A 12249-nucleotide genomic window follows, 5' to 3' on the forward strand; every position below is an offset into this window, starting at 1 on the left:
TTGTGATGGATTTGGATGTGAAACCTCATACTTTCATTCAGGTTATACACACACACACACACACACACACACACACACACACACACACACACACACACACACAGAGAGAGAGAGAGAGAGAGAGAGAGAGAGAGAGAGAGAGAGAGAGAGAGAGAGAAGGGGGGGGGGGGGGGGGGGGGCGGTATATACTATGTCTTGAATGAAAGAAAAAAAAAAAAGAAAAGAAGGATTGCTTCCAAAAAAAAAAAAAAAAAAAAAGGAGATTAGGGATGTGTCTCATCTCCTCTGACAAGACGATGTTACGGGAACATAATACATTATAGGTTAGGTAATAGGTGCAGTCTGAAAATCTTAAAAAGGCTGTGATTTTCATTCAGTGGATCTCTCTAGGTTATCTCCGGTGGGTGTGTAGCGACCAACAATCGCTTCTGGGTGTGCACTGTCCGTTTTTTTTTTTTAATAGTACGATATTTTCTAAAGCTAACTAGTTAACCACAGATCAGAGATCGGCTTTGTGCTAGCTTCGTTAGCAGACTAGCAAAGCAAGCTAGAACTAGCTACATACTCTCACCACATGCATCAACGATCTCTGCAACTTATAAACTATAAGTAGAGATGGCACAGACACCAGTAAACAATTGTGGATCAGATATCGGATCCTGTAATAAATAAAGATTCTGTTCTTCCATTTTTGTGCGTCAAACAGTAAACAGAAAATAACTGCAGGTAGGAACTGAACGTGTGAGTGGGGAAGTGAAGAAACGTCGGACCTGCACGTGCTCCATTTTACATGATCGTTTGGATTAGTCGCCTAAACACGTGGTACTTAATTTGCGTAGAATTGAGAAATTCTCAGTTCAAATGTTGCTGAAATGGCGGCTCTGCAGAATGCTTTGTTACGGTTAATGTGGGAAGTTTATAATATAGTTGTGTACGTGTGCCTGGCTGTAAGACAGCGTGACGGTGTGACCTGTGTACAGGACACGCCCTTACCTGTACAGTCTTCTTGATTCTGTGAGAAGGTCCAGGATACTCTGCAGAGTACAGATCTGTGAGGAACAGCGAGTTGATGAGCGTCGACTTCCCCAGGCCTGATTCTCCTGCAAGATAGAGACAGAGAAAGACAAACTTATCAGCTGGGTCTCGCTATTCTCGATGCCTGAATGAGATACAGTTGAATTGTGTGACGCAAACTGCTCTGCGCTCTCCCAGCGGCATGAGGCGTTTCCTTCTGCAAACCTGCGCTCGCGTTAGAAAGCAAAAGATTCATTTCCTGTAGATGTGAGACTCTGTAGCCATGAGATTTTTTTTGCGTAAATGAATTATGATGGGACGAATCCAGTAAATCAGAACTTGGCAGATAAAGCACAGAAACAGCTAGGACTGAAATTCAGAGCTTTGAGATATGTGCATGAGTTTATACGGAAAGTTTGCCTTTCGAACATATAGCTAACTAGCTTTTTAGCAAGTTTAGCAGTACTTATTTAAAACAGGAACATTTAAAAAAATAAATCACATTTACAGTGTTTAAGTGTTTAAAATATTCTTTTTCTAAATTATACAATAACCTAAACATTTACACTTCTACCGAAAAGAGGAATCGTATGTTTGGACATTAACATCAAATTAGAGATCGAGTGAACTTTACAGAAATTATGGTAATAAGAGAGAGAGAATATAGTTACAAGCCGTAAAACTCGAAATACACACCATAAACAACATTTCAACTCTAGTCTAGTTGTCTGTCTGGACTCTAAACTCTTCTGCCGTTTTTATATACTCTCGTCCTCTAACTCACGAAACATACTTAAACACAGACTTCAGCACTTCAGGATTTCAGTTTCAACTCAAACAATTTATACAGATGAGTGTATGGAGCATATGAATTTATTAATCAGTAATCTGACTTTATGGCAGGGACATTATCCCATGCACTGGTGTTTTCATAAGTTTCTACACTGAATTATAGAAGGTCATGAGAATTTATATGGCTGCTTTGGTCTATTTAGTGAGCTGAAGGAAAGGAGGATGTGGAAAAGAACAGAAAGAAAGACAACTCATTATAAAAGAAAGTATAACATAACATCGTGGACACACTGACCTCAGATAGATTTGTTTCCTTATCGACATGTCACACATTTTAAAGGTTTGTAGTTAGATTTAATGTTGTGGACCGTCCATGAGACAAGTTAGTACCTGTTATCACCCACATTATAGCTGCGATAAACACTCATTCTTCAACAACATCTCTCTCTCTCTCTCTCTCTCTCTCTCTCTCTCAAAAAAAATACAGCTTGTCATTTTACTGACAAACCAGAAAGCGAATACACTCCTCTGTCCTGAGCACTTTTTCCCGAGCTGTGAGACTTTGAAACTTTTAATACACAGCTTCTGACCAAACAGACTGGAGAACTCAACCGCGCTGTGGTACACAGACAATTAATCAACACCTCCTGACCAATCAGTATTGAGAATGTAACAGTGCTGTAGCATAAGATTTAAGATATTTTAAGATGATATTGCATGTTTAACTAGCTGAAAATGAATCAGACTGAATTTTAAACACGAATAGATCACCTACAATCACGATCTTGCCCGATAACGATAAAACTGTAGTAGCCACTCTTCAGACCTAATGGCGCTAATGTTTAATGTTTGAGCTCCTCGGCAACCTTGCGCACAATACGGCGTGGCATCCAGCAGCAGTGTGTCGTCTAAAGCTGCATCTGACTGAAACAAAGCAGGCAGTGTGAGGAGAGCAGGCGCACGCTGGCACAGAGCAAACCTTCCTCTCCTGACCTTTACCAAGTGCCTGACTGCTGCCAGCCGGCGCTGAGGACGGGCCGAGGAGTCGGGCAGAGAGAAGCCTGTACACAAAGAGCACTCACACGCTTTCACATCATAAATATTTTTCAGAAGGGCAGAGCAACATTGCACTCTCACACACACACACACACACACACACACACACACACACACACACACACACACACACACACACACACACACACACACACACACACACACACACACACACACACACACACACACACACACACACACGCTCTTCGGAAATCTGTTCAGTTGTCCGGAGATGAAATGTCGAACATCTTATTAGGGTTTCAGCAAACAGGGGCTGTGATCTTGTGAAAACACTGGGGTGAAATACGGGTGTCTTAAAAACGCCAGTCTGAATTAGGAATTAGCACTTTTTTCAGGCTGATCTGAGAGCGAGGAGCTGAAGAGTCAGTCGCACTGACTAAAGGAGCATTACACAAAAAGATAAAGCTATACTTTAATATCCGTCATATATAGAGAAAATGTCAGTGACTAAAATAAAGGACTGCGGGTGAAGCTTAAGAGGAGAAAAGCTGAGAAATGATGCTAGCAGATGTCCAAACACGCCTGTGGTGCTGAGCGACTCAACTCGTGGCGTTGCTGATGTACTGGAGAGTTTTACGTCACTGATTATGTCCACTCCGGGGTGTGTGCCAAACCTCTTAGTGACATGTTCATGTCCACTGCCCTAAAAGGCAAAACAACCACGCACCACCATGTTCTACAAAATACAGTCACCATGAGAGTTGGCTGTACATTTATTAAAAAAAAACAAACAAAAAAAAAACACCCAATCAGAGTCAATCTGCAGCTCTCATCTTGTTCATGTTCTCTGGAATGGTGCATGTGCAAACACTTATTTAAAAAAAAAAAAAAAAATTTTACATAAAACTAGAAGTCGTGTACATCACAAATTATGATTAGTAAAATATAGCTGATAATTATGATATGTATAATTGCAGTCCGTGTCTTCCGTGCCGTTGTAATGTTTGCACAGTTCGGGAACTTGTAATGAAGAATTTCACTGCAAGAATTATACACTGTATAACTCTCTGCACGTGACAAAGAAAAGACTTGAATTAATGCTCTTATAGCTCTATCTTACGCCAGCTGTTTTTTAAAAATATATTTCAAAGTACAGAAAAACTCAAGATAAAAAAAAAAAAAAAATCTTGTTTTTATTTAACAGTCGCACGTCTGAGACTCTCATCCTGCACTATCAAGCACAACTAAACACAACAGTGCATTGTGTGTTCAATCAGGACTGTTCAAGCCAACATGCACCACGATACTCCACACAGTCACTACAGTAGTGTACGCTATGTTAGCTGTTGCTTCACTAGAGGTCTTGGCGAATCAAGTCCAAAATTTACATCAGTATTTACTCTGGGAAAGTTACTCGTATTCAGAGTCGGGTTACGCTCGAACTCAGTTCAATCATACACCATCGTATTTACTTTGTTTTGTTTTTTTTTAACTGCCTCTTGCTTTTAGGTTACCATGACCATAAAGGGAAAAAAAAAAAAAAAACACTATTTCCTTCTTCAGTCTGCATTTTCTATCCCTGATTTTTTCAAGGTTTAAAGTCCAGAAATTCAATTCATCTCAAGTTTATTTATATCGCTCTTTTAACAATGGACATTTGTCACAAAGCAGCTTTACAGAAATCCGGTTATAAATTCATCCCTAATGAACAAGCCCGAGGAGATGGTGGTGAGGAAAAACTCCCTGAGAAGACATGAGGAAGAAACGTTGAGAGGAACCAGACACAAAAGGGAACCCGTCCTCTTCTGGTCGACACCAGATAGCGTGTTATAAAAAATAAAATACTAAAAAAAACATCTGTAAACATAGTAAAGTCTCTGTGTTGTTAAATACCAGTATTTAAATATTGAATTAAAAAATTATATATACACAACAGGCATTTAAAAAAAAAAAAAAAAAAGTAAGAATTTTGGGTGCATTATCTAATTTAGAATTTTGGACAGAAAAAAACTTATTTCCACATATTGCTGGAGATTTTAATATGTTGTTTAATTCTGTATTTTGGTCAGGTAAATAATGACTACAGCAACTACTGCATGGCAAACTCAGCATTTTAAACATGCAAATGACTGGATGTAAATGATCTCAGTACGAGATTCTCCACAGCTGCTGAACAAAGACTCTTCGTTCATGTTGAATTCTATCAGGCTTCAGAAAGCAACACGCTCTCGAACGATCATCATGATAAAGAAACGATCATCATGCCGAATAAAAAAAACGAATAAACCATGTACAATAGCAGGAGGATCTAGACAACCATGCTGTTTTTGTCCAGGCTTTGCTTCAACCGACCGGATGAAACTGCATCTAATACGCTTTTGTGTTAGTCAGCTGGCAGGAACGTAACATAATACCAATACGACTTATTATGTAAAAGGATTATGGTCAGATGATAGTGATATCAGATGGGTTTAAGTGAAAGGCTGAGAGGATTCAGGGCGCTGGCAGCTCGCGAGCGTCCAGCTCACTTCCTTTAAAGGAAATATCCCACAGCTGTGTAAATGCTGCCGAGGGAACTCCCCATCGCATGACAGAGGTGGAGGGGGCAGGAAGTGGGAAAAGTGTAGAACAGCCAGAGAGAGAGAGAGAGAGAGAAAGAGAGAGAGAAAGAGAAAAAGAGAGAGAGATATTGGAACGGCTAGTTTCTAATTTCCTGTATGCAAATCTATACTACACATGAACTAATAATAGGCTTTACAATATGCGTGGCATGCTGTTATAGGAAAATAATCAACAGGGTGGTGTAACTGATTATGTTCCTACAACAGCACATCCCGAAGTATTTTATTCTTCTTACATCACAGCACTGTGCAAACACTATCGTTCTATAATTCATTAGAATTTTTACATTGTACTTTTTATCCGTTTACAGTTACACTTCATGTTGTGGAGCGTAATGTTGTGGTCGTTCCCTCACCAGCCTCTCTCTGTTTCTCTCTCTTGAAGTTAATAAGAAGATGACAAAGTCCTCTATCCTGAAGATGTCAGAAAAATTAATGTTACAGCTTTACCTCTGACACTGGAGACTCCTTTCATAATTGTTAAATAAACGTCACACGTTTTTTTTAACCTGTTTATGTGGAGCGTCCCTGTGAACGAGCTGTTACTATAGAAACGATAACGTATTACAACAAGCGCATTAGTATGATCCTGTGATTTGAATTACAGCTGGAACTACTGTCAGAGGTGCTGTTATAGAAAATTAATCAACACCTTCTGACCAATCAGAATCGAGAATTTAACTTTGCTGTGGTATAAACGCCGCTATTACACACAACGTTACCGTAAACCTTTCTGAACTTCTTTCAGAAGGCAGTTGATTAGATACAATTTAAATTAATAAGGTCAGTTAGCTAGCATGTTTGCTCTAAGATGCAAGAAAATGCTGGCCAATGAGACAAGAACGTCATAAACTGTAATAAAATGTTACGATTATTGTTCTAATACAGTTTGGCAGCCAAGTCGATCCATCACTCTTCAGCAATCGAGGGAAACTGCTCCACCGTAGTCCCAGCCAACACAAACAAATCTGCTGCTAATCCTTCATGTGGCATGTTGTGCCAAAACCCGAGTGCACAAAAATCCCATCTACACAACATCAAGGTCAACTCACACGCTTTGGCAAGCCTGCTAATCAGTAGCAAATATTGACTCTTTTTTTTTCACCAGCAAAACATCTCCACTCCCCTTTACCTGTCAGTCAACACACTGACGACTTTATACCAACATCTGCTCCTCTAGTCAGGTCAAGTCAGGTTCATTGTCAGCCTGCTCATATCTGCACATCTGTATACAGTGAGATGAAGTATCACGGCTCCAGGATCACAGTGCAACACATGGCCTCCATACATCATGTGCAAACACTAACCGCTGTGAGACCAGAGCCGTGGACTCAAAATCAGTTAAGCTCTAACTGTCCAAGCTCTACTGTCAGAGAGAGGCAAGGGCCTGAGGGAGATCTGTGTGTTAAACAGGTTTATGACCTTTTAATCACACAGTTCATTATTAAATGTGTATTAGGTCAAGGCACCTGTGCGAGGATGTAATCTTAGTAATCTTAAACGGGTTTCTGCTCATTTGAATGGCTAAATTCAAACTGATACAGAACTGACAGACCCCTCAGATTTGAGCCAGTGAACAGGTATAACATTTACAATACAAACACTGTGAATCAAAACAGTGGGAATCCTTTTATGGGGGCGTGGCCTCTGTATCCTTCAGTCCTGATAAAGGAGACGTGGCCTCTGTATCCATCAGTCCTGATAAAGGAGGCGTGGCCTCTGTATCCGTCAGTCTTGATAAAGGAGGCGTGGCCTCTGTATCCGTCAGTCCTGATAAAGGAGGCGTGGCCTCTGAATCTGTCAGTCCTTATGGAGGCGTGGCCTCTGTATCCTTCAGTCCTGATAAAGGAGACGTGGCCTCTGTATCCATCAGTCCTGATAAAGGAGGCGTGGCCTCTGTATCCATCAGTCCTGATAAAGGAGGCGTGGCCTCTGTATCCGTCAGTCTTGATAAAGGAGGCGTGGCCTCTGTATCCGTCAGTCCTGATAAAGGAGGCGTGGCCTCTGAATCTGTCAGTCTTGATAAAGGAGGCGTGGCCTCTGTATCCGTCAGTCCTGATAAAGGAGGCGTGGCCTCTGAATCTGTCAGTCCTTATGGAGGCGTGGCCTCTGTATCCTTCAGTCCTGATAAAGGAGACGTGGCCTCTGTATCCGTCAGTCCTGATAAAGGAGGCGTGGCCTCTGTATCCGTCAGTCCTGATAAAGGAGGCGTGGCCTCTGTATCCGTCAGTCCTGATAAAGGAGGCGTGGCCTCTGTATCCGTCAGTCTTGATAAAGGAGGCGTGGCCTCTGTATCTGTCAGTCCTGACGAAGGAGGCGTGGCCTCTGTATCTGTCAGTCCTGATAAAGGAGGTGTGGCCTCTGAATCTGTCAGTCCTTATGGAGGCGTGGCCTCTGTATCCTTCAGTCCTGATAAAGGAGGCGTAGCCTCTGTATCTGTCAGTCCTGATAAAGGAGGTGTGGCCTCTGAATCTGTCAGTCCTTATGGAGGCGTGGCCTCTGTATCCTTCAGTCCTGATAAAGGAGGCGTAGCCTCTGTATCTGTCAGTCCTGATCAAGGAGGCGTGGCCTCTGAATCTGTCAGTCCTGATGATGGAGGCGTGGCCTCTGAATCTGTCAGTCCTGATGAAGGAGGCGTGGCCTCTGTATCCGTCAGTCTTGGTAAAGGAGGCGTGGCCTCTGAATCTGTCAGTCCTGATGATGGAGGCGTGGCCTCTGAATCTGTCAGTCCTGATGAAGGAGACATGGCCTCTGAATCTGTCAGTCCTGATGAAGGAGACGTGGCCTCTGAATCTGTCAGTCCTGATAAAGGAGGCGTGGCCTCTGAATCTGTCAGTCCTGATGAAGGAGACGTGGCCTCTGAATCTGTCAGTCTTGATGAAGGTCTGGTCTCTGTGTCCAAAAGTCACAGTAAAGGAGGCATGGTCTGTGTCCATGAGTCCTGATGAAGGCGGACTTTTTTCAAGTAAATTTTAATTGTTTGCACAATACTGAATTACACTGTGTCCATCAAAACGGCTCTAAATTGTGTCATGTTGAATCGCTGTCTGCTTTTCATGTCCCTGATCAGACAAGATGCTCCACCCCGTTGGTGAAAGATTACACCACAAGTCCACTTGGATAGACTTACTACCCATTCCCCTGTACTTTCCTCTACTTTACACTGTCATCTGTTTTATTTCCTGCAGAGAAAACCCCAGGACAATGCATGACCTCTCCTCTCTCTGCAATGGAAAATAAAACCCTGAAAGTCAAATCATTCTCGATCCCACCGTACCTCAACACGAGTGCTGGAGGGTTATGAGGTGATAAGGAGAGCCGGGTCTCTTGTTATATAAAGGCAACAGAACTGAGGGCAGCTGTAGATTTGAGCACGAGCTTTCAGCTGGTGCTGCTCTGTTGCTGGCTGTGACTGGATGAATGGAATTACAGGAAACTACCCACCCACGAGCCACTATACAACACACACACACACACACACACACACACAAACACACACACACATTCCAGCGGGGGGTGGGGGGTGGTCTGGTTCACATTTGTTTTAAGAACACATTCTCTGAGCCCCTGTCTCTGTGAAATCCATCACTCATGCGAGTTGCTGAGCGCTCCAGCATTGAGTTGCTGTATGAAACAGAGCCACGTCTGAAATACACACACACACACACACACACACACACAGGGTTCGCCTCTTTCTAGTCTATCAGCACAGTGAAGGACGACTCGTTCACCTCACTTCAATTTGCTAACGGTGGATTCCTGAGTCCCTGAGCTAGCCTTGGGTTACACTTAAAGTAGCGCTGAGCTGAACTAAGCTTTCATCACGCTGAGCAAAAAAAAAAAAAAAAAAAAAAAAACATCAGAGCCCTGTGTAGATTCTGATTTAATGGAGAGACGCAGAATTTTATGCATTCAAGCATTAAAAAAAGCAAACGAGGAACTGCATGGAATGACAAAATGCTATCAAATAAGCAGTCTTTAAATCTGGAAACAGGAAACAAAATGTGCTTTATCTCACCACTAGAAGTTTGTCTCCTAATAGAAGCTGGTTTGGAGTGAACGCACTCCTCGCCTCATGACAGCTACTGGCACGAAGCTTATAACTGACTCGACGTTATTATTATAATTAAGCTGCTTAGGATATTATTCATCTTAGTGCTGCCTCGCTCACACCCAGTGTGGCCACACCCACGCATGTTGTTTCAGTTAGAAAGCCTACAACATGTATACTGTAGGAATGCCTTTTTAGTTTTTAATCTGTAATCCGTTCTTCTTCAGAAGGCACTTTATCCTGGTCAGGGTCTTGGTGGATCTGAAGTCTATCCCATGAACAATGGGTAGGAAATGGGATTTCTGGGCATGAAGAGGAAATTCTGGGCACGAGGTGGAAATTCTGGGCATGAAGAAGAAATTCTATGCACGAGGTGGAAATTCTGGGCACAAAGAGGAAATTCAGGGTACAAGGTGGGAATTCTGGGCATGAAGAGGAAATTCTGGGCACGAGGTGGAAATTCTGGGCATGAAGAAGAAATTCTATGCACGAGGTGGAAATTCTGGGCACAAAGAGGAAATTCAGGGTACAAGGTGGGAATTCTGGGCAGAAAGAGGAAATTCAGGGTACAAGGTGGGAATTCTGGGCACCAGGTGGGAATCCACCCCAGAAGGAACACCAGTCCATCGCAGGGGATCATGCACACACGTTCACACAATCATTCACAAATGGGAGGCAAGTCATCCTAGAAAATCCACCTACCTGCATGTTTTTTTGCGAGGTGGGAGGAAACCAGAGAACCCAGAGGAAGACTATATGGACACATGGAGTAACCTGAGCTCAGGATCGACCCGGAGACCCTGGAACTGTGAGGTGGCAATGCTCCCTACCGAACATTTATTGGATTTTTTCCCCCTCTGATATATGATGTATCGTTTCTGGAAGTAAAGGATTTGACACTCCTCCTATTTAAATCATTCTGAAGGGATGCTGGAATTTTTTCCTAGACATATTCCAGCAAATCTCTTTTTTCCTGACTGTTGGCCTCCATGCTCCATAGTGCAGCTTCTTAAATGTCCAACTGGCAAGTACAAGTGCAGGAAGTGAATAATCAGTGTGCAGGATATGTGATTAGAGAGAATGTGCGAGAATAACGCTAATAATGTGAAAACGAAGCAATCTGGAGGGAAATTTGTGGGGGAAAAAATGGAATCTGCAGGGTCTCTAGCGTCTCCATCATGCTCCAGTGAGATTAATGAGCTGGTGGAGCTCTGTACAGTACGAGGCTGTCAGGTAAACGGAAGTAAAACATTTTTCCTGCTGAAAGTCTACTCACCCACGACCATTAGCGTGAACTCAAAGCCCCTCTTCACGGACTTTCTGTAGACTTGGTTGGGGAGGTTTGCGAAGCCCACATAGCCTTCCAGGTTCTTCTGTTGCTGCGGGACAAAACCGAACACACAGTGCATTTCAATATCTGTCTTATGAAGACAAAGTCAACGGAGTCGAGAACTCCAGCTAGATCAGCAGGTCAAAGCTCAACGGTTTTGTATAACACATGACATGATGTGAAGAATAAACACTTCAGGACATGCTGTTACAGGAAAGTGTTTTATTCCCCTTATACCACAGCAATTCCACAGCGATTACAATTTTACATTTATTAATGAAAGATATGTCGTACATTTTATCCATTTTTAGTTATGTTTAAAGAATGCAAAATTAAAAATTATTCGTAATGAAGCAATAATAAAAAGTTGTGCAAAACAGATAACAGTGTCATACTTACTGCTACTTTGGAGATCATTAAGATATCATTGTTCCACATGATGATGGAAGAAGAGCAGAGCAGGGGGCGATGAAGGACCGGTCCATCAGACAAAGCAGAGAGAGAGAGAGAGAGAGAGAGAGAGAGAGAGAGAGAGAGAGAGAGAGAGAGAGAGAGGGAGGGGAAAAAACATTAAACGTGTGTTTTAGTGACATTAAGTCATGGCTGTTTGTATGTTGATAATCAGTGGTCTTTATACGGGGAACAGCAGAACTGTTTTTCGTGCAGAAAAAGCAGATGTGTGTTTGAGAAAGCCGACACCTCCTGAATCCATCCCATAAAATAAACGGGGAGTTTCCCTGAACAGCGTCCACATCTGCTCAAACGCCATGTCAAGCAGCCATTTCTGAGAAGTGACCCTGGCTAATTTGACTGAGTAAAAAACCCAATAAAACTCACGGGGAAGTCAGAGACACAACTATAATAAAGATTGGTCTTCTCTTAAACATGAGCTACGTTCACCATGCAACTGCCAGAAATTGTGCACATTTCCTTAAAAAATAATTTATCAATAATCACCTCTGTATCGATGGTGAAGAATAAAACACTTTGCGGGAGTGCTGTTATAGGTAAATAATCAACGACGAGGTGGTGTGAGGCGGCCCAACATGTGGAGTTACTGTACGACACAGTAACTGATGTTGATTATTTTCCTGTAACAACATGCCCTGGTGTGTTTTATTCCTTATCTACCACAGAAATTTGCCTACCATAACATTTTATTTAAAAAAAAAAAAAAAAACACATCATTTGTTTTATCTGTTTACATTTACATGTTAGTTCTTGCTATCAGATACGTTATAGCTGTAACAGTCGTCCCCTCACCAGCTTCTTATTTGCTCTCTCTGGAGAAAAAAAATGCAGCTTGTCATGTTATTGAGACACTGTCTGAAAACTTCAAGACAGGTACAAAGCGCTGACACTGGAGACTCCTTCCAGAACTTCTCCTCACAGCAAGCGTCATCATATCTACACGTTTATTTAGA

The 12249-nt window shown here is 42.2% G+C and overlaps 1 protein-coding gene across 2 annotated transcripts in view; it reads right to left on the reverse strand.

Moving 5' to 3' along the window:
• The window catches only part of septin7a (septin 7a), a 38494-nt gene extending 27575 nt beyond the window's left edge, over nt 1-10919 (reverse strand). For both annotated transcript variants that reach the window (XM_034301535.2, XM_034301534.2), the window contains exons 1-2: nt 10772-10919; nt 994-1100 (exon numbers count right to left, since the gene is read on the reverse strand). In XM_034301535.2, the coding sequence (XP_034157426.2) occupies nt 994-1100; nt 10772-10904 (240 nt within the window). In that variant the 5' untranslated portion in view covers nt 10905-10919. The remainder of the gene's footprint in view (nt 1-993; nt 1101-10771) is intronic.
• Nucleotides 10920-12249: the final 1330 nt, after the last annotated feature.

This window comes from Pangasianodon hypophthalmus, chromosome 29 (assembly GCF_027358585.1).
Source record: "Pangasianodon hypophthalmus isolate fPanHyp1 chromosome 29, fPanHyp1.pri, whole genome shotgun sequence".
NCBI lineage: Eukaryota > Metazoa > Chordata > Actinopteri > Siluriformes > Pangasiidae > Pangasianodon > Pangasianodon hypophthalmus.